Source organism: Manihot esculenta, chromosome 11 (assembly GCF_001659605.2).
Source record: "Manihot esculenta cultivar AM560-2 chromosome 11, M.esculenta_v8, whole genome shotgun sequence".
NCBI classification, from domain to species: Eukaryota; Viridiplantae; Streptophyta; class Magnoliopsida; order Malpighiales; family Euphorbiaceae; genus Manihot; species Manihot esculenta.
Genome location: NC_035171.2, coordinates 3,354,020 through 3,376,839, shown reverse-complemented (window position 1 = coordinate 3,376,839; position 22,820 = coordinate 3,354,020). Strand labels below are relative to the sequence as shown.

At 31.9% G+C, this 22,820-nt stretch overlaps 2 protein-coding genes across 6 annotated transcripts; one reads left to right on the top strand and one right to left on the bottom strand.

Annotated features, from left to right (window-relative positions):
• Positions 1–7,090: 7,090 nt before the first annotated feature.
• Positions 7,091–17,510, top strand: LOC110626517 (casein kinase 1-like protein HD16). Of its 2 annotated transcripts, none has more exons than XM_021772460.2 (16): positions 7,091–7,955; positions 13,819–13,950; positions 14,053–14,126; positions 14,204–14,273; positions 14,395–14,450; positions 14,539–14,610; positions 14,726–14,820; positions 14,925–14,991; positions 15,103–15,232; positions 15,383–15,601; positions 15,738–15,868; positions 16,108–16,282; positions 16,408–16,498; positions 16,587–16,744; positions 16,834–17,022; positions 17,105–17,510. In XM_021772460.2, the coding sequence occupies exons 1-16, from the start codon at positions 7,512–7,514 to the stop codon at positions 17,162–17,164; spliced, it is 2,163 nt and encodes a 720-aa protein (XP_021628152.1). In that variant the 5' UTR covers positions 7,091–7,511; the 3' UTR covers positions 17,165–17,510. The 2 variants fall into 2 exon arrangements, with proteins under 2 accessions (XP_021628152.1, XP_021628151.1); XM_021772459.2 differs by having other exon boundaries at positions 7,092–7,955; positions 15,726–15,868.
• A 3,458-nt stretch (positions 17,511–20,968) lies between these two features.
• LOC110626276 (1-aminocyclopropane-1-carboxylate oxidase 1) lies at positions 20,969–22,591 on the bottom strand. 4 transcript variants are annotated; one of them, XM_021772091.2, is made up of 5 exons: positions 22,014–22,590; positions 21,565–21,913; positions 21,377–21,435; positions 21,264–21,276; positions 21,087–21,215 (listed from the first exon to the last, which is right to left on the bottom strand). In XM_021772091.2, the coding sequence occupies exons 1-4, from the start codon at positions 22,544–22,546 to the stop codon at positions 21,273–21,275; spliced, it is 945 nt and encodes a 314-aa protein (XP_021627783.1). In that variant the 5' UTR covers positions 22,547–22,590; the 3' UTR covers positions 21,087–21,215; positions 21,264–21,272. The 4 variants fall into 4 exon arrangements, 3 of the variants coding, with proteins under 3 accessions (XP_021627780.1, XP_021627782.1, XP_021627783.1); XR_006352461.1 differs by having other exon boundaries at positions 21,197–21,215; positions 21,377–21,446; XM_021772088.2 differs by lacking the exon at positions 21,377–21,435 and having other exon boundaries at positions 20,969–21,215; positions 22,014–22,591.
• Between the last annotated feature and the right edge of the window lie 229 nt (positions 22,592–22,820).

Below are 22,820 nucleotides of genomic sequence, written 5' to 3'. Positions count from 1 at the left end.
AAATTATTATAAAATGTAATAAAAAGGATTTCGATTAGAGGATAACGAATCCCGCAATTATTGATATAATAAGAATTTATCGATTTCTACCTTTTAATGGTAATTTGTATAATAAATTATTTGATCAGTTTAGTTCAGGAGAGAGCGAGTCTTATCTTGCTTTGAATATCAGTAATTAGATGTCCAAATCTGCTTTTTTTTTTTTTAATAAGACTTCTGTGATGGAATGTAATAGTTTAATGAAACTTATCACGTGACTCGGTCATATAATGACAATTTATAATATATTTTAGACAAATATTACGTTATATAATTAGTAAAATAATTTTTAAAAATTGATTAATATAATACTCACGGGTTTAGTTTGACAGAGATTTTAAATTCTACTCCCCCAATCTCCGGTCTATATTTCAAAAAATAAAAAATTGATTAATATACAATTCGATTAACTCTCTTTAAATATAATTATCTATGAGACTGCCTAAATTTTTATTTAAAAATAAAATACAACTTAGAGCAACTCTATCGAGATTACCTAATAAAAGTAGCAATCAATTCAAACTAGGTTTGCAAGATAAAAAGTGGCTGGATAGAATTAAATTTTTGCCCCCTTAATTATTTTAAATTAATATTATAATTTCTGAATATTTAAATATCAGGATTAATTTGGGAATTTTATCAATATAATTCATGTCATTTTGTTTTGAGAAGTGGTTGGCAAGTCAAATACACCATAATATAAGAGTAAAGAAACAAAAACTTTTCAAAAAGTTGCAATTTACAATTAACAATAGGCAATTCCATCAATCCAACTTTGTCGAGGTTTGAATTTTAGGTCTTAGAAAAGAAAATGAAAGGAAAGAAAAAACAAAATCCACCACTGTTGATTGAAAGTTAACTCCTCCAATTGTTTTGCACCGGTGGTAGATTCAATATGGGACATATACCAACTTCCGTAAAAATGGTTAAGTATATAAAATTACAAATAAAATTATAATGCACTGATATATTTAATGTAGTAATAATAGTATCTGAGTAAATTTAATAAATTTAAGATTTTATTTTATCAATTTTCAATTTTCATGTAAGTACCAGTTTACCGGTGACATTTTTTTATTAAATTTCTCTGCTTCTCTTATAAATTAATTTTAAAATTTTATTTGTAAATTAGAATTTTTAAATTAAGGTGATAGGAACATCTTCCAATTTAGTAAAAATTAATTTACAGAAATATGTTAAATATATACAAATTTCACTTATAAGCTTTTTAATATATGCAATTTTTGAAAAAAAAAATCCCAATATTCTATGCTAAAAAATGTCAACTAATTCTGAACTTTATTGACAGAAAATTTTCAAAATATTTGTAAAAATAAAAAATCTCAAGTCTCTAGATATTTTTGGCATATGGCAGTGCAATTATTGATGACTGCTATGCTTATTAGTCCTTGGAGAATTGACAATGAGGCCAAATAATTTATTTTTATTTTCAAAATAGACTCAAGGGAAAAAAGGAGAGAGATCTCCAATTCAATTTTGTCCTTTGTAGTTGAAAGAAAAACAAGGTGCTCTTTGCTTTGGTGCCTTTCAAACCATGAGCTTGGAAGCTTTGCTTCAAACATGTGGGAAAGATGGCTATGAAAAAAAAAAAAAATTTCAATTTCTTTCATGCCAAGCTTTCTCCATTCTCCATCATTAAGGAACCATATTATAATTTCAATTCAAACACATGTTCTCTTTCATGCAAACCACGCAATAAAATATTTTTTGTGAGTATTTATTTTTTTTATACGAATTAAATTATCGATCTCGTTAAAATTATAAAAATATCAAATCACTCATTTTAATATTCATATTTGATGTGATTTTTTACAATAAAAATATTAAAATTAAAATTAAATTTTTGGGTAACAATAAAAATATTAAAATTAAAATTAAAATTAAATTTTTGGGTAATGGCAATATATAGTATTTATTTTTATGATTAAGTAATGGCATTATGTGGGATGGATTTATTTGAATGTAATTATTTATGGATTCAGCTTTTGCTTAGCAATTAGGTGTGTACTCAATAGAATAATGTTTGTTAGATTTAGGTTCTTAAAGTAAATCAAGCCTGTGAAAATGATATCAGCTACCCAAAAAGCTTCTACTAGTGGGTGGGAAGGCTGCCATATACTATGCCCAATAATTGAACTCTCTCTGTCTCTTTTGAGATATTTACTGATAAATTTAATTTTTTAAAATAATATTAAATTTTCATAAACTAAAAAAAATATTTTTTATTTGTTAAAATGTAAAAATAAATTTATATAGATTCGGTGAATATTTTAAATTATAAATTTGTATTTTTTAAAAATAATATCTGGCTTCCTATGATTTTTTGGTATTGGGTCCATTTGAATATTCTGGAATTAGCCGTTGAACCATGCAACCTCGATTATTTGGTTAAATCCATTCAAAATAATGAAAATTTTGTAATTATTAAATAGAATTTATTAGAAATTAATTTATTTATATATAATTAGATATAAATATATATATTTTTTATTTGATAGTGGTTAATTTATTAATTATATTAAAAAAATAAGAGAAAAAAAAAATAATATAACACCGTCAAGCTGCTTTTACGATGTCCTTGCAAAGTAAGAAAGCTGGTCAGAGAAGAAACTGAACTCATTTGAAAAATGGAAAGAGAAAAAAAAAATCGAAGCTTTATGTATAGATGATTAATTTGTAGCTGCCTTCTCACTTGTGGAGTTGATTTTGGGTTGTCAGTGGTCACCAGGCTGGATCAACAGTTTCTCTATTGAAATAATGTAACCAGTCAAAATTGTACGAATTTAAGCTTATATATTTTGTAATTAGCTATTTTGATAGTAATTAGAGAAACATTAAAAGATTTAATTTTGAAAGTTTTATTATTTAATTTCTCAATATTATCATTATAAATAAATAAATTTATATATTTTTAAAAGTCTATTAAAACGTTTTTTATTTTCGTCAATAAAATAATTTTTTCATTCTTTTTTCCGTTAAAAATAAATAAAAAATTATAGATAAAATATTTAAAATTTAATTTTGCTCTCAAATAAAATATCTTATTTAGTCATTGGATATTATTATTATTAACAAATCAGTTTCTACATTTTCAGAAATCTATTAAAGCGTTCTTATCTTTTCTTATATCTATTAAAATGTTATTATCATTTTTTTTTTATAAAAAAATTCGTTTCTCCTCCATCTTTTTAAAAAAGAAAAAAAAAAGAAAATGATGATGATGAAGGTGAAGAAGAAAAAGAAGATGATGAAGGAGAAGAAGAAGAAAAAAGAAGAAGAATCACCCCTTACTCATCCTTAAAAAAGAAGAATTAAAAGAAAAATTGAAGAAGAATAAAAAAAAGAAAAGGAAGAATCGATGGAGGAGGAAGATAATTTAGTTTTTTACTATATTTTTAACGGCATAAATAAATAGAATGATTATTTTGTTGATGAAAATAAAAAATAAATATATTTTAATAAATTTTTAAAAATATAGGATATGACTTATTAATAATAATAATAATATTCAGAAATTAAATAATAAATCTCTTGTACCTTTTTATAATTTAATACCGTAATCATTATTTGACTGAAATAATTTAAATATTATTTTTAAAATGAAGAGAGGATATAAAAACCACTTCTTATAACATTTGATTATTTAATATCTAACAACTATTTACTATTAAAATAATCGATTATAATAGCCAGTATTATCTTATTGAGTCACAATCCATCGCCTCAATCACTAAATAATAATATTTTAATTAAATTAAAATATTAAATATTATTTTTAAAATTGATATGAAATTTAATAGGTATTCTTAAAAATGGATATACTTTGAAAAATATAAAGTTAAAATTAAAGAATGTAGTGATAGAACTAAAGAATATTGGATTGTTGGTTACATTGAGAAGAAACCATGACAAAATATTTCATAGCTTGTTAAAAATAAAGTTGGAATAGTAAAGTTATAAAGTTAAAAAGGAAAAAAAAAAATCAACCATTATTGAAGTGTTTTATGTAATGGGTTGCCACTTGTGAGCAGCAGGCAGACCATCCTCACCCAAACTTTAACTACAAAAACTGAAATCACTGAGTAATTAACACAAACAAGTTAAAGCTAACCATTAAAGAAGGCAAAGTTTATGCTTTTTAGAATTGGCAAGGCTTTAACACTTGGAACTCTTAAAATCTCATCCTCATCCAAATAACTACTACAATATCTCAGCTTTCTTTTCTTTTCTTTTCTTTTTCTATCCTTCACTCAAGGGACCTTTGTTGGAGACAAACATGACAATTACCTCAAATCATTACCTTGTCAAATCTTAACCTCAACCTTAATTAATGGAGTTTAGCATCAACCCAACAACTTAAAAACATCCAGGTGTTTGCACTTAATCCCACCTCATTTCATGGATTACTCTCTAATTTTTTATTTGAAGAGAAAAAAAAACCTATCCTTAAACAATATTATATATTTTTAGATTTTCTTTTTCTCCAAAACTGTCGAATTTCTTATATCCAGAGATGAGGTCAAATCCTAGAAGAAGATATAAACTCAAAACCTATCAGAACCCCAAAAGCAAATCGGTCCAATGATGCGTACACTAGCCGTAACTCTGACAGGCCGGACTGATCCACACGCGGGTCTAGAACCCCAAAAGCAGATCGGTTCAATGACGCGTGCACCAGCTCGTGACTCTGACAGGCTGGGCTGACCCACACGCTGGTCTAGAACTCCAAAAGCAGATCGGTCCAATGACGCGTACACCAGTTCGTGACTCTGACAGGCCGGACTGACCCACACGCGGGTCTACCAGGGGAGGAGAATAGGTCTGGTTATCTCGCAGCCCTATGAGCATGTATGCTAGAGAGAATTAAATGACCGTCTGACAGAAATGAGTACGCTGACACGTCCGTGTATACAGACCTTAATAATAGGAATAGATAGCACGATAGTTTAGAGACGATTATGCGTCACTAAAAAATAAATAAAAAAAAAAGCGAAAAACGTAATTTTTTCAAACTAAACATATACTCGTATTGCATACTCTATTTTCTGTAGTCTCAAAAAATTATCATGCTTATAAAGCAGAAATAGATAGTCTTCCAATCTTTTGCCTAATTATTAATAATAATCATCCACAAATTGAAAGAGCACTATATGTGTACGTTACATGCTAAAGCAACAATAAAGTTGCTCCACTAAGAATTTGCTGTTATTAGTTAATTATTACTTCTCTAAAGCAACAACTTACTCATGTCTTTATCAATCTATTTTATTTATTTTATTATTTTAATTAATTATTTCCTTTTTTCAGTGCTGAAGACAATTCATCACCTTTGATTTTGAGCTTATCGAACCCTGATTCAAGGGTTATTTATTTATTTATTTTTTGAATTGGCAAGGGTTATTTATTTTATTTTTTCTTTTAATAGTGACAATAAATTATATCTGAATTATATGTGGCTCCAGAATCCAACCTAAATCCAATACAAATAAAGTAACTAGGAATAATTATAAAAAAAAAATTAGTTTTTTTTCTTTGTTTATTTACAGAATTGTCCTTTTCTACACCAAATTGCATATTTAATTAATTGTGATTTATAGATTATTGGTGCTCCACATCTAGTGTAACAAATTAGTATCAACAATTGCAATTTAGAGCAAGTTGATCTTATCCATTTTGGGCAGTTTTTTTTTTCAGACATTGATTTACTCCATGTTTTGAGGATGTTTGCCAAATGGGAAACACAAATTGAGTGCTTAACCCTTAAGTTATAACATTTAATAATATTTATCATTCATCAATCAAATGTTAAATTCTGTATATCTTAATTCTTTAGGCTTCTTTAGGCTCCTTGGTGTTTGTAATTCTGCCTTTTAATTAATTATTTAATTTATTTTTCTCTTTTTAAGTAGCAAAGTCTGTTTAGATTAATATTCTTTTCTTTATGATGAATTAATATACAATAACATATTTCCTTAATCGATAAGACATTCTTAATTTCTTTCACATCATCAAGGATACCTTCTGAAATGAAAACCATGAACTCCCAATTTTAGAAATTAAATTCATGAGAATAACTAAAACAAGGCTAACCATGTTTGAAATTAAAAAAAAAATGCAAGAGTTTAATGATTTCTTTTTGTTAATTTTCATATTTAAAATTTTTTTAAAAATTTAATTCTTTATTAATAGTTTATATATTTTATCATTAAATGAAATTTCAATAATATATCTAATGGTAAAAAAATAAAGTTAGCCATATACAATCACATACGTAGCCCTAGTTTCTAATGATAAAATTTCAATGATTGCTTTGTTGGTAAAATTTTTTGTAACTTAAAAGGCCCAATAATCTTATATTATTAATTCAAGACTTGGGCCAATGTGGACAACAATCATGTTCCGCTGCCCGGCCAGCTACTCCAACGCCAAGACTCGAGAGCCGTGCGCTCCCTCCACTGAGCTGGACGACCCGGCCCACGGCCACTTTGCCTCTAATATTCTCCAATTATTTGTTATTTTATAAAATAAAATCTCTAACTTAATTCGCTTTTTTTTTTAAATCAGTGTAATATCAGTAAAATTATTATTTTCTGCGTAATAAATTATTTAATTACAAAATTTTAAATTAAATTCAAATCAAAATTAATTATAAAATTGTAGTACTAAAATTATAGTTTTAGTCCCAACTCGCAATTACTCACCAGCTCCTATCAATCAAAAGGTGCAGAGCCGACGGTTAAGATCTGAGAACCCCACCACAAAAACATGCACCAAGATACACTTGAACATCAGAACCATAGTTACGTTGGCTGGGTTTTGTCAGAGTGAACCCCAACCAAGGGAAGGCCGTTGTCGTAATTTCCTCTTATTTCCCTTCAAATGCATTTTCCAGCAATTAAATTCCTCTTAAACCCTTAATCTAGCCGTGCATTTGATACTCATCAATGATCCATAATCTGCCACGTAATTATTTCCTTATTTAATAATATTCTTCACTGTAAAACAGAATTTCAGACTAAAATATCTCTCTTCTTGTTTCTCCCTGTAAATCACTTAAAGCTCTTTCGCTTCTCTCTCTGAGTTTATCTCTCTGTGAGGCGATCCCTAATCCAAATCCTAGTTTCCTTTTGTTTCAATCTAAAGATTGTTAATTTTTCTCACATTCTGCTTCTAATTGCATTCAATTTCTCTGGTTGCTCTGCTTAGTTTTCTATTGCCCAAGATAATTGCACGGCTTGGATGCTGTTTGGATTTTCTGTTCTTGGGATCGATAACGCATATTTCTAGCCAATTAAACGGAATTGCAAAAGATTTTGGTTTGGTGTTTTGTTTCTTGGGTTGATCGATTGGCGTTGCTGTGGGGCGCGGATTTGTCTTTGGGTGCGTGAGAGGTTGGATTTTACATTCAAGATTTTTTATTTGTGATGAGAATCGTAATCAGAGAATGAACGATGCCGGTTCTGCGTAGCGGAGCGCGCAGGGGCCGGCGAGCAGCAGCAAAGCAGCAGGCAAAACCGACCGTGTCAGGGGACGCGATCGCAACAAGGACACGCAGAAGGCAAGCGGAAGCAGCTGCCGCTGGGGCTGCTCCTGAAAATAATAATATTAACAACGATAACGATAAGAACCAGCAGCAGCAGCCGGTGGATGAAAACGTAGTCGCTGTTGCTGCAGTAGTGGCGGCGGCGGCGGCAACAGTAGCGGTGAACCACGGGGTGAATAGGGGTGTAGAAGGGGGGGCGGCAGTTGCTGGTATTGGCGCTATTGGTGGAGGGGAGGAAAAGAAGGAAGAAGTTGGAGAGAAGCTTATGGACGACTACGGTAGTGGCGGGAAAAGTAATGATAAAGCCAATGCAGGTGAAGATGAGGGGAGCACTGCTCCACTTCCTGAAAAGGTTTGTTGGTTAGCTAAAAGAAAATACATATGGATGCATTTTTTGCATTCATGTTAAGTGCATTTGATATATGTTTATAAGTATAGATGGTCAATCGTTTTGGAGGCTTTTGAGTTGAGGTTTGATATTTGGGTGAAAGTGGCTGGTATGAGTTGTGTTTGTAATTATAACGGTAGAGAATTGCACTTTCTCATCTTATGATGTGGTAAAAAGAAAAAATTGTTTATGTTTTGGGTTTGGAGTTACAAGAGCGGGTTGTTTGTGTGTTATTCTGTGGTTCCTAGTTTGATATTTTATGGTTATATTGGACTCTGTTTTTGATGAGGTCATTGTTGTTTGGAAAATCTAGGATTTTGATGGTAGCATTGCAGAATCTGTATCTGTATTTGTGCCATTATCTGACTGGAACTATAGGATGTTAAATCAAGAACGTGATCCGACTGTTTTGAAGTGTCGGATATGTGTGTTCCTTTTGGTTATGTGAAAACTCAGAAAAAAAAAACTCTGATGTTTTAATCATTGTCTGCACACATTGATTTTTTGAGATGGTAATTAATCCTCAGTGTTCCTTCAAAAAGTCTGACATTAGGTTCTCTTTTCGAATGCAAAAAGATGCAGCAATTTCTGAATTTTATGCCTTTTCCAATAAACTGCCTTTTGGTGCTAGATTGCATTGTCTTTCTTAAGTTTATATGGTTAGAATACACAGCCTGAAACTGATCACTCAATAGCCTGCAACTCTATTCTTTGGGTGTAAATTTCTTTTGGTAAATTTTTGACTTGCTTGGAGTGAAACTTGAGGGAATAGGTTTAATGTTTCTTTTGGTAAATTTATGATTTGCTTATAGTAAAACTGGAGGGAATAATCAATTTGCTAAACTATTGCACTTAGGGTGTGCATAATGGCGGCTTGCATTTATCATTTTTTGGTATTGTAAGTGGTATGCACCATGGGGTTAACCTATTCTAGTAGTTCAAATTTTCAACCCCAACTGTTGCTAGTTTCTGGAATGTTGATTTGCTAATTTTATTTGTCGATCACTGAACATATAAAATTAAGATATTTTAGTGATGGGAAAGTGTCCAAACAGTTGAACTGAAATATATTAGCCATTCTATGTTTATGCACATTGACATTTTCATTAATTGAAATCCATATGTATTGGTAAAGTAGTCCCACCTGCATTTGGTCGAACTGTAAACTAAATCAAGAATTTGAGACTAAAAAATTATGTTATTGAAGATTTTTGGGAGGAATTTTTTATTCTATTCTAATTGAATTGATCTTCACAAGGTTTGAGTATTTATACATAAAGAATCAACCTAAAATAGGAATATTTACGATAAGAATAAAAATCCCTTAAATCAAGCCTAATTAGAATCGCAAAGATTTGAATCCTCCTAATTAGGAACTTTGTATGTTGGTCAACACTCCTCCTCAAGTTGGTGTCTAGATATAACACATGCCCAACTTGCAAACCAAGATATGATAGGTCTTATCGCTGAGCCTTTTGGTAAAAACATCAGCTAGCTGTTGATCGGAAGTTACATGATCTAACCTCAAGACACCATTTATTAACTTCTCTTTAATGAAGTGTCGATCACTCTCTATATACTTCGTTCGGTCATGTTGAACTGGATTGTGAGTTATGTTAATGGCGGCTTTGTTGTCATAGTATAAGAGGAGTTTGTCCCTCTTCAATAGTTTCAATTTCTCCAGCAATCTCTTGAACCATAGGAGTTCACAAACATCCTGTGCCATCGCTCTATATTCCGCCTCAGCACTTGATCGAGCAATAATACTTTGCTTTTTGTTTCTCCAAGTGACAAAGTTTCCTTCTACAAGTGTACAGTACCCAATAGTCGACCTTCTATCATCAAGGGATATAGTCCAATCTGCTTTGTGTATTTTATCTGAGAAATAAAAATTCCCTTCTTTGACATGGCAACCCCGATTTCTAAGAAATGTTGCAGTTTTCGTAGATCTTTAATTTCAAAATCCTGAGCCAAAAGCTTTTTTAGTCGAGTCATCTCTTCAGTGTCATCCACCGTCATTACTATGTCATCAACATAGACTATAAGATGAGTAATTTTACTCTTCTGATGTCTGATAAATAGAGTATGGTCAGTATTGCTTTGTTGATAGCCAAAGGAAATCATAGTTTTGTTGAATCGATCAAATCAAGATATGCAAAGCCTTCTTTAGTCTGCACACCTTTTCTTATACGGCAAATCCATGAGGGATTTCCATATACACTTCTTCGGAGAAATGCATTTTTCACATCAAATTGTTGTAGATCCCAGTCAAGGTTGACAACGCAAGATAGCAATACTCTGATTGAGTTCATTTTGATAACAAGAGTAAATGTCTCCTGGTAATCCACTCCATAGATTTGAGTGTATCCCTTGGCCACTAGTCTAGCCTTGAATCTTTCAATTGATCCATTTGTTTTGTGTTTCACGGTGAACACCCATTTGCAGCCAACAAGTTTCATTCCAGGTGGGAGAGTGACAAGCCCACAGCTCTCATTTTTTGCCAGTGCTTTGTGCAAGATCTAACTTCTTGTCTATTTCCTTTGTGTCTACTCCACAGAGTTGGAAGGAAGCTCCTGCAGATCCTAAACGAGAGACTGAACCTTACTTCAGTAGTACCCCATCACCTCTTCAGGGAGAGGAGGGTGGTAACACTTATAACCCTTCTATGTGGGAGCATACTCAACAAACACACATTTAATAGCCCTCGGATCAAGCTTCACACCTGTCATAGTATGAACAAAACACGTGCATCCAAATATCTTTGGTGGAACAATATAAGCATTTTTTCCTTGTAGTACCTCTAAAAAGCTTTTAAAGGCAAGAACTTTAAGAGGCATTCTATTAATGAGATAAGCTGTGGCTAAGATTGCATCTTCCCAATAGGTTTTTGGAAGGTTCATGGTAAAAAGGAGAGATCAGACTACTTCTAACAGGTGTCTATTTTTTCTTTCAGTAACACCATTTTGGGCACTAGTATAAGGACAAGTAGTTTGATGCAGTATCCCATTAGACTCTAGATAAGCAGAAAAAGGCCATCCATGTACTCTGTACTATTATTAATTCTCAAAGCTTTTATCTTAGCATCAAATTAAGTACAAATCATCTTGTGAAAAAATTGAAAGCAAGAAATTACATCACTCTTTGCCTTTATCAAATAAACACAAGTCTTGCGAATGCAACAATCAATAATAGTAATAAACCACCGATTACCAGATAGTGAAACCGTTCGAGTAGGTTCCCAAATATCAGAATGGATGGTCACAAAAGGGATCGTACTCCTGTTGTTACTGGAGCGATTAGAGATTCTTGTATACTTAATATACTCATAAACATCACAAATTAAAGAACTACTTTAAGCCTTGGAAAATAAATTAGGATAAAGTTTCTCTAAAATAAAGAAGAATGGGTGTCCTAACCGTCGATGCCACTATATGATTTCCTGGTTGACATCCTGATTTCTTCCAAAAAAAGGTCGAGGTGAATTCAAATTCAGATTCCCTTCCAACATATATAAGCTATCGTGCAGTCTACCATTGCCAATCTTTTTTCCAGTTTGAAGATCTTGAATAACACAATGGTCAGGAAAAAAATTCAATTTTACAATTAACTACTTTGGTGAGAACACTAATAGAGAAAAGATTAATAGAAAAACAAGAAACATGAAGAACAGATGATAGCTTGATATTTAGAGTGCAAATAATAGAATCGGTTTTAGATATAGGAGTGGAAGAACCATCTGCGATTTTGACCATGTCTTTTTGTAGACATGGAAGATAATTAAAAAAGTCTTCAGATGAGCCCGTCATATGTCTATTTGCACTAGAATCAATAATCCATGGGGCAAAATCAAGAGACGAAACAAAAGCATTATCAGAAGTTCTTGCATTACTCACACAAGTCACTGCCATTTCAAGAAAAAATCACTATTTTTCTATCACAAACAGTAGAAAATTATTGTTACTAAAGAAATAATTATTGTTCACCGGCGAAAAAGGCATGGGTCTAGCAGATCAGAAATGTGATTTGAAGGCGAGTTTGCCGGAAAGGATCATTGCTGGAAAAACCACTCGAAAACGTCTCCCACGCCGGAAAAAGGTGAACCAGGTCACAAGTCCACACAGGTCATAAGCGCGATTTGAAGGCGAGTTTGACGGAAAAGACCACGGAAAATGTCACACGCGCCGGCGCGTGGGAAAGATGCAAAATCTTGCAAGGGTGTGCGAGGCTCACGCGTGTGGCTTTCCGGCGTCGGAGCTGGACGGCTGGCCAACGACCTTGCTAGTGGCGATGGTGAGATGGAAAAAAAAAAGCTAAGAGAAAAAAATGAATTTAAACCCTAAAATCAGAAAAAAAAAGCTTTCATACTATGAAAAATTTTAGGAAGAATATTTTATTCTATTCCAATTGAATTGATTTTTACAAGATTTTGAGTATGTATGTGTAAAGAACCAATCTAAATTAGGAATGTTTACAATAAAAATAAAATCCCTTAAATCAAGTCTAATTAGGATCTCAAAATTTAAATCCTCCTAATTAGAAACCTTCTATGTTGGTCAACAGTTATTAGTGTCTTGCTATTTTCGAATAACTTTTAGTTGGTTAAATAGGTGAGTGTCAAAGAAAAAGAAGATAGAGAGGGTCTTTTTTTCTTTTTTTTTTTTTGGGGGGGGGGAGGTGGTGGTGGTGGTGGTGGTGATGGGTGGCACGTGGGAGCATGATAACAACCATGGTGTATGAAAGAAAATCTGAGAGATTAATAAGGACTTGCGTTTGGCTAGTTGGTTTAACTGGCTGCAAATTCGGAAATAATTCTATATTCTCTAGTGTCTTTGTGCATTTACTGCAAATTCCATAAGAGAATCAAGGACTGGTTATAAAAGCTAAGGTACTCAATAACATGGCAGGTAATAACTCGGATAAACAAGAAGATCAGAAACAAAGAAGTAGTAGTTTAGTTTTGTAATGAAGAAAGTGTAAATTATTATGAACAAAGTGAATGGAGAAAATGAAGTTAAAATTCATAATAAACTATTTTGATGTTTTAGGTTCAACATTCTAATGATCTGATTATTGCATTCAAAATTCTATTGATCTGATTATTGCAGTTTGCTATGTGCAGTTATTATTATCTATTGTGTCATTATTGAGAATCATGAGTTAGAACTGTGACAACCTTAGACATGCAACTGCTTGTTCATATACTTACACACAAGTGTGTAATTGAATTGTTCTATGTGATCGAGAACTAAGGAATAGCAGTTTAATTGTTGAATTACCTGAAAAAAGTTCTATGGTGATGCCTATAGTATCTGCTTTAATTGAATTCAGAATAAAAGCTGTAATTACCTTCTGCCCCAACCTTTTCTAAAGATGATTGTCCCATTTCAGAATAAGTGCCATATTGCAATTTTATGAAGCTTTCAGCTTCATTTTGTGCCCATTCCTTCCCCTAGTGTTCTTTGTTTTCATAGTCTTAATTCCACTCTAAGTCATTGTTCATTCTGAATATGAAACTTAAATTCTACAGTACTGAGTTCATTAGGAGTTCATATGGGTTGTTAATGTAAAGTTATGCTTAGATTAGATACTGTATGTCTCCAAACAGTGTTCTTTGAGCACATGCAGTTTTAACCTCTACACTTAGTTCATAGATGCCGGTTTGGTGTGTGTTTCTCTTCTACTGGTGTCAAGTGTATTTCTTTGTTATTCTCCCTGGTAGATTGTCCTGTGCATTTGTTAAATTTCAGCGTTTTAACCCAATACATTGATGGTAGTCTTTTTTGTTCCTTAATGATAAAGTTTCAATTCCTTGGTCATGATGCCACAGGTTCAGGTTGGCGGTTCCCCACTTTACAAATTAGAAAAAAGGTTGGGCAAGGGTGGCTTCGGTCAAGTATATGTTGGTCGACGCCTTTCTCCTGTTGCTTCAAATGATAGAACTGGCCCTGGAGCTGTAGAGGTATTGCAGTTACCCTTTCATGTTTGATTAATTGTGTTTGGTATTTGTTCATTTGTGTTTCTACTTTGTATTTTTTAACTGCCTGGAAGCTTTGCATTTTAGGTGGCCTTAAAATTTGAGCATAGAAGTAGTAAAGGATGTAACTATGGACCACCATATGAGTGGCAAGTTTATAGGTGAGTATTTCTTCTTTTTTCTTTTTTAGCTGGAGTAATATTTCTGGATCTATTTAATTTTTTATTACTTGCAACAGCTTTCTTGGTGGCAGTCATGGAATACCACGAGTACACTACAAGGGTCGGCAAGGTGACTATTTTATCATGGTATGCTATCCTTTTTTCTCGGCTGGTTTGATTGTTGAAACTCTTATTTTTCAGTTTTTTATAGTAACTTACCATTACCTGTCTCATAATGTTTTCTCTTGGAAAACTTTTATGCATGTAGGTTATGGATATTCTGGGGCCAAGCTTGTGGGATGTTTGGAATAATAACTCTCATACGTGAGTTATATTTTTCAGTTCTTTTTGCTATTTATTATTTTGATCATCTATTGAGTTTTGTTTTTATTTTTGTTTCTTATAATTACAGAATGTCCATTGAAATGGTTGCTTGTATTGCCATTGAAGCAATATCAATATTGGAGAAGATGCACTCTAGAGGGTAAGTTGGGTGGTTTGCAATGGCAGGTTGAGGGATGATACAAGAGTCTTTTAGATGTTTGCATATTTTGTTTAAAATATCTCTACAAACTCTGTGCTGTGCAAAACTTTTGCAGTTATGTTCATGGAGATGTGAAGCCGGAGAATTTTCTTCTTGGTCCTCCAGGAACTCCTGATGAGAAAAAGTTATTTCTTGTTGATCTTGGATTAGGTAATTGGTAACTCAACTTATTTCTTTTTCCCTTAAATCTTAGATGTGTGCATAATGATCTTCATTACTGACCCATTATTTAATGAACCATTTTGTGGAATCAGCTACCAGGTGGCGAGATACTTCAACTGGTCTGCATGTTGAATATGACCAAAGGCCAGATGTTTTCAGGTAGGGCTCTTCTAGTCTCATTATTTAAATCTCCATCTTAATTGCTGTGCTTGCCATTGTTAATCATTTATTTTCATTGCTCCATGATTGATGATTCTTTCATTCTGACAGAGGAACAGTTCGATATGCTAGTGTGCATGCCCATTTGGGGAGAACAGCTAGTAGAAGAGATGATTTAGAATCACTTGCTTACACCCTAATTTTCCTTCTCCGAGGTCGTTTACCTTGGCAAGGGTACCAGGTTGGTTCTCTTTCTTTAATTCAGACAATCTTTTGGCACCTGTTTTTTCCTGGGCACACTCTTTATACTTGACACATATATATAGTTATTTGTATCCCTGTTTGTGTATGGCATTGTTGTTATTATTTTTTGACATCATGATGTTCTTAGGGAGAGAATAAGGGCTTTCTTGTTTGTAAGAAAAAGATGGCAACATCTCCAGAGTGCCTCTGTTGCTTCTGTCCACAGCCTTTCAAGCAGTTTGTTGAATATGTGGTGAACTTGAAGTTTGATGAAGAACCTAATTATGCAAAATGCGTTTCTCTGTTTGATGGGATTGTTGGTCCAAATCCAGATATCAGGCCAATTAACACAGAAGGTGCTCAAAAGGTACATGAGCTTTTTCCTTTTTTTTTGTTTATTTATCTATTAATGGCTTATTGAGCCATGGAAGAGAAGTATGTAAACCTGTAAATTTCAAATGTACCTAATATGTGCTTCAATTCTTGTGAAGCTTATTTATCAGGTTGGTCATAAGAGAGGTCGGTTGTCTGTGGAGGAAGAAGAGGATGAACAACCGAAGAAAAAGGTTCGAATGGGCATGCCTGCAACACAATGGATTAGCGTGTACAATGCTCGAAGACCTATGAAGCAAAGGTATTAACCATACACATCATGTCATTAGTTTGTGGTCCACTGTTATGTTTTTAGCACTGTTTAATTGGTATAATGAGGCAATTTTATTTTTGTCTTGCATTATGCATCTCCTAAATGTTGGTAAAAAATGGAACTGTGTCATTTCTTATTTAAATCTTGTTGATTTCATTTCTTTTTTTTTTTTCTGATGTCCTATAATGTTGAGGAGTCTGAGAAGCTTCTGTCACTTGCTTTTGTAGGTATCACTATAATGTGGCTGATGCAAGACTTGCCCAGCACATTGAAAAAGGAAATGAAGATGGCTTGTTTATTAGCAGTGTAGCTTCATGTCAAAACCTGTGGGCCCTGATCATGGATGCCGGTACTGGTTACACTGCACAAATCTATGAACTATCGCCACATTTTCTTCACAAGGTCCATGCTTGTCTTTGAACTGCTATAAATTTAAGAATTGTCTTCTATGGCTGTACTGAAAATGTCAGCTGTATTATTCCAATTGTGCATAATAATATAACTGAATGCTTTGGCTGTGTGTGAAGGATTGGATAATGGAGCACTGGGAGAAGAATTACTATATCAGTGCAATAGCTGGAGCTGCTAATGGAAGCTCCTTAGTTGTTATGTCTAAAGGCTAGTCAAGCTCTATAATTGTTTAGTTTGTATTTGAGGTATGTTTAATTAATTGGTTTTGTTTGACTCTTTTTCCATTTGAGTTCAGGTACTCAGTATTTGCAGCAGTCATATAAAGTCAGTGATTCATTTCCTTTCAAATGGATTAACAAAAAATGGAAGGAGGGATTCCATGTTACTGCAATGGCCACCTCAGGGAGTAGATGGGGAGTTGTTATGTCTCGTGGTGCAGGGTTTGCACATCAGGTCATCTATAATATTCTGATGTTAAATTGCAGTATATTCTCAGATAGAAAAGGTGGGAACAACTGACTATCATGTGCAACCAATTTCAGGTTGTTGAACTTGATTTCCTTTATCCAAGTGAAGGCATACATCGTCGATGGGATCATGGATATCGGATTACAGCAACTGCAGCTACTTGCGATCAGGCTGCTTTTGTTCTTAGTGTGCCAAGAAGGAAACCTCCAGACGAAACACAGGAGACGCTTCGAACTTCTGCTTTTCCTAGTACCCATGTCAAGGTGAGATATTTTTATATGGGATTTAGTCGGTACTGATTTTCCTGTATTGATGAGGGTCTAACATTTGAGATGGGCCTTGCAGGAGAAATGGGCGAAGAATTTATACATTGCCTCAATGTGTTATGGACGAACGGTGTCATGAGCAACACCTCTCGCTCTCTTCTCATTCTCTCCCTGTAGCTGTTGGTTGAGAAGGGAAACGCTGGTTTTCTGAAGTGGCAATGTCAAGGCGTAGAGGAATTTTGATGAGTAAATAGCTTTTTATCAATGGTAATCAAAGTATAGAAGTTCTGGGTTATGCCTGTCATTTATGTGAAATTTCTCCTGCCTAAGTCTGATCCGCCAGAGATGGGCATGATTTTTTCAACTTTTTTGTACAGTCTTTGAATAATTACTTTTAACTAGAACATCATGTAGGATTCATGATCCTCTTCGCGTGGGATGTTGACTTTGCTTTTTGTATGTTAGTGATAGTGTTTCTTTCTTTCTTTTGTGCGTGTATTTTACCAAATTGATCAATTCCTTGTTATGGTAATGATACCTATCTAACAAGAGTTGCCTGGGCTAGACTTTTTCTGTAGCCATGGCTTGCTTGAGGGCTGTATATTTTCTTGTAATGCGTCTTGGGTCTCTTTCTATGCTATAAATATTATCTTTGGCAAAAAAAAAAAAATAAAGAAAAGAAAATCATAGCCATTTTTATTTTATATGAAATTTCAGATTTGTCTCATAAACCGTGCTTACTGATTTGGAGGTATCGTTCGATTAACAATCACACCGTTTATGGATTGGAGGAGCGGCAAAGGGGGGAGATCTGTTCCTATGGGAATGTAATTTATGTTGATGGGAAGTGGGGCAAGCCGTCTAGGCTGTGCTAAAGAGTGAGTATGCTCTGGGTCTCAATCTATCTTCCCTTGACAAACCAAGTGCCTTCTTGTGGGGTTATATTGTGAAGGAATTGATTGAACAGTTGCAATCTAGTGAAATTTAATTGGATTTTCACCGGTGGCCTAAGAAATTTATAGGGTTGGTTGGTGACGTGTACCATTCATTCTGATTCTATTAATTAAGCTCTCAATGATCTTTTTCCATTTGTCGATAGTTTTAAGCTCGTATCTTAGAACCCATTCGAGATTGTATGACCCGTAATTTGAATGTTTTTAAACTAAGTCAATTTTAAGAATTATTCGATAATCTGTGATTCTAAATAATCTTTATAGTCAATGACACATTATAAGATGAGAATTTTCAAACAATCTCTATAGCCGATGACACTTTAATTAATACTGAAACTCTCGAGCTATATATTCATAATTATTATAATAGTCACAAAAAAATAAGGAACGAACATGAAAATTTATTAATAAATTATTTATTTTATTTAAAGAATAAAATTATATTTATATATTCACGTTAATATAATTTTTACAACAATCTTCATTTCGCTTATAAATAGAGGTAGTTTACAAGAAGTAAAAACACAATAGTCAGCTGAGAACAATTCTCATTAGTAGCCAACTAGTTACCCTCCTTAAAGAGTTTTAAGAACAAAATGACTTGTGGTGGGATGAGACCCCAAAATAAATAAATAAAATCCGATGAGATCTTAAAATAAATAAATAAAAAGGATTTATAGCCAACAGGTTCACCTCTTAACTTATTACTAATTTATAATAATTTTTTCTAATATTATTTCTGAAAAATTTCATAATTGAAAATTTACGAGCTAAAAAATGAGTTCTTAACTTGTGTAAGAAATATATATGGTCAGATTAATATACGGAAATCTTCAATTTCCTGCGGATGTGATTTAAGATTGGCATTTCAATTTTTTTCACGAACTCATTTATTTGTCGGTGTATTTCTCTACTCATTTCTGTTGACTCTCATTTTTAAGTGATGATTACTTTGCAAAATCTCCCTTGACGAATAGTTTGTTACTGTAATTCATTCACATAAGGACGAATAGTTTGTTACTGTAATTCATTGACGTAAGCCATCCAGTAAATGAAAACCGATCAAAAAAATTTATATAATTGTCAAACATCCCCTTGGTCATAAAGGAAATAGTTGAATCCTCATAAAAAAATCTTATATATCGCACAAACAACTTGCTCAATTCTACATGGCACTCATTCTTGTTGATGGAATAATTTGTCAGATGATGAACCGATATTTGAAGTGACAGCATAAATCAAATATTGCGATGAGCTGGAAAAACCATCACAATTGTATCGATGGAAAACCAATATTGTTTGAATCCATGAAATGACGTTTAGCATCGGCGAGGATTTGATGTTACGGATACATGTCCTGAGGAAAAGCTACAGTTGGCACCCAACAATGGAGGAGAACAGAAAAACAAAAAGAAAAAGAATCGACTTTGTTAAGCTTCACTAATTATATGTTGTAATAATTAGTTAAGACAAAATAAAAAGAGCTTTTAGGTTGGAGATGGCATCAACAATGGCCTTGGGATTCTATGTGACAAACAATCGAGTATGCTAGATTTTCAATTATCATCTCCTAATAACAATCTCTCACTTTTCATTATTCTTCTTTTAGTTAGAGATTTAATTTAATTTGTTTATATTTTTATATTTAATAATCTTATTAATTAATATATTCATATATATAATAAATGAACTTAAAGTTTTTATTATTACTATTAGTACATAACTAATTAATATGTTCATAATAAATAAAATCTATTATTTTTATTATTATAATTTATATATAACTTTTTATTTTTTATATCACTATTATTATTACGTGACTTTAATTTTTTATAATTTTTTTAATATAATATATTAATCATAATAAAATAAAAACTTTAACATATATATTTTATTTTTATTTTTAATAATAAATGAACTAAAAAATTATAACCAACATTATTAATTAATTGATGTTATATATTGAATTAATAATACTATATATTTTTCATATATTATGTGAATAATAATAAATATATAAGAGATTACTAAATGCACAATTAATTCTACGTAATTATATTATAGGATGTAAATTTATAACTTTTTTATACATTTTAACATAAAATAATAATTAATATATAGGTTAAATACAATTTATTATTTTTATCATTACTATTAATGTATGAAATTTCCTATTTTTAATATAATAAATATAATTTATTATATTTATTAGTAATTTCTTACTACTTTTTAATATAATATTTTATTGATATTGTAATAAAAATTTTATTATATTTTATTATTAAAAATTATTATATTTTTATTTTAATACTAAATAAATGTTAAAAATATATTTATACAAATTAAATAATTATTATATAAAAATATATAACTGTAAATATATATATAAAAGTCCATAACAAAATATTATATAATTTTTTTTTATTATTTCACAGTATTGTTAGTTTATTGATTTGATAATATTTTGAAATCATATCTAATATAATTTAATTAACAAAGGTTATATATTCAATTCAAATCATTTATAAAAATATATATATAAATAATTAAAATATAATAAAATGTAAAATAATGTTTGTAATATTATAAATTTTGAATAACTAAATTATTAATATTAATAATTGTGGTAATTTTAATCTATTCATTTCCTATAAAAATATAATATTTGTATGTTTATTTATTTTTTTTAATTCACTCGGCAATAAGTTACATATTAAAGTAATAATTTTTTTTATATTATTTTAAATTCAATAAAATAAAATAAAATAGTATAATTTATTTTTCACAATCAATAATTTTAGATTTAAATAAAATATTTTATTTCTTAAAATAAAATATTTTATTTCTTAAAATAAAATATTTTATTTTTTTTAATAAATGGAGTGAATTCATATAAAGAAATATATAATATTTTATAAAATAATTTTTTTATTATTTTATATAATAATAATATAAAATATTTTAATATACGCGGGCAAACGTATACATGATAGCAATGGGTCACAGGTTGATATTCAAAACATCAAATTTCCTTAAAAAAATAAACAAAAAAATGGTATAAAACACTCAAAACTATTGCAACTATAACTTGCTGGCCAAGGGAAATCGTCTTTCCCATTTCTGATTTGCTGGTGAAGCTTGGAGGAGAGTAGAGAAAAGCCATTGAAATGGTGTCCTCTTGCTCGCCTTTGAAGATTGGCCTTCCTAGAACATGCTTGTATTGCCCACCACTCAGACTCTGAAAATAGATAAAATAAATTTCATTCTATTAGGACATGCTTAGACCAGCTGTCATTAACTGGATAAAGCAAACATAATCATTCATTAAGCTACTCAAACATAACCTTAAAGCAAAGGTTAATTTTGTTGATTATGCTGTGGTTTTAATTAATACTCACACATCATTGCTATTTCTCACAGTTGTAAAGTCCAACATCATCCTTAGATTCTCCAAAAGCTAAAATTTCACTACTCCCATCAATACCATTACAAAATTTTAGGTAAATATGAGTATGAAAACAGATTATTTGGACAAAAAGCATGGTGAATTTAAATTTAATATGCAAGTGTAAGTAGCTATTTGCACCTGTATTTGATCTCCAGCAGTGACGACCAATGCATCTTTATCTGGGGAGAAAGATACCCATCCTTTTTTAGAGTAGACATGAAACTCTGAAGACCCATCACAGATATGGAGGCAAAGTGCATGGGAGTAATCAGTTCCTCTTATAAGCATTTTGATCACATCATATCCCAAGTAGTTTGCTCTTCGATTATTTCTATGCTTACAAACATAGCAGACTGAGCCAACCAGATCTTGCCCTTGCAAAATGTCTCCTCCATACATTGTCTTCCTCTCAGAATTTTCTCTTACAATTTGCATGATTTTCTCTGCTACATTTTCCATATCAGATACTAAAGCTTCCATTTTCTCACTGCAAATTGCAAATAGCAACTTTGGCATGAGACATTGATCAAATGCAATTTCTTTTAAATGTATAAATAATAAATTTTCAAGACGAGGCACTTAATTACCTGAAATTTGAATATCTAGCTTCCATTATTGTCTCCATGTCTAACTTCAACTTCTCATCTCTATACCACACAAACTCTTCGCTCAATTCACTCTCCTCCTCCCCATGCACTTCCTCGAACCCATATGGCTTCTCCGGGGACCTTGTCACTGTCAACCTTTGCTTTGGTGGCACCTTAAAAATTCCGGCAGCCATGGTCAGCACCATTCTTGTAAAATCACTTGGAATTCCATAATTAACCAACTGAAAGCATCCCATTCTCGACAGTGAATCCAAAATCCTGGGAATTGAATCACTACCCGGAGAATGCAAAGATTGGAAATCAATGCTTGGAGGCGTTTCAACGATCTTTTGCCTAGGGAAGATCTTGTCAGGTAAAACTAAATCTGGAACACGTAGTGAGTGCTCAAGAAATTCAGTGAGAACATCATCATTTGCAACAGATGATCTCCGGCCAGAGGCAATTGGAGATGGCGGCGGAGCACGAAAATCAATGGGATTTTCAGGCATGATATGAGGTGATGAAAATGCCATGAATATGATAGTATTTAAGACTGAGCAATGCTTGCTTGCTTGAGAGATATATTACTGTATTTAAAGTATATAAAATTTCTTTATTTTTTTTTCATTGTACAAAATTAAAGAAAAGAAAAAGTGGAAAGGAGCACAATGATGGCCTGTCATGGACATTATAGACACATGAAGAATCATGACAAGCAAGGTTACTTTCTTTTGATAAGCTTTTCTTTTTCGATTTTTCCCTTTACAACTTTCACTCTCTTATTCGTCCTCTCGATGACTATAATGG

Excerpts from the sequence above, each read along its gene's own strand:
- LOC110626517 (XM_021772459.2), top strand. The coding sequence starts at position 7,512 with ATGCCGGTTCTGCGTAGCGGAGCGCGCAGGGGCCGGCGAGCAGCAGCA. Across the intron at positions 7,956-13,818 it reads CTGCTCCACTTCCTGAAAAG|GTTCAGGTTGGCGGTTCCCC; the intron begins GTTTGTTGGTTA and ends ATGATGCCACAG. Across the intron at positions 17,023-17,104 it reads TTCCTAGTACCCATGTCAAG|GAGAAATGGGCGAAGAATTT; the intron begins GTGAGATATTTT and ends TGGGCCTTGCAG.
- LOC110626276 (XM_021772088.2), bottom strand. The coding sequence starts at position 22,546 with ATGGCATTTTCATCACCTCATATCATGCCTGAAAATCCCATTGATTTT. Across the intron at positions 21,914-22,013 it reads GCTAGATATTCAAATTTCAG|TGAGAAAATGGAAGCTTTAG; the intron begins GTAATTAAGTGC and ends TGCAATTTGCAG.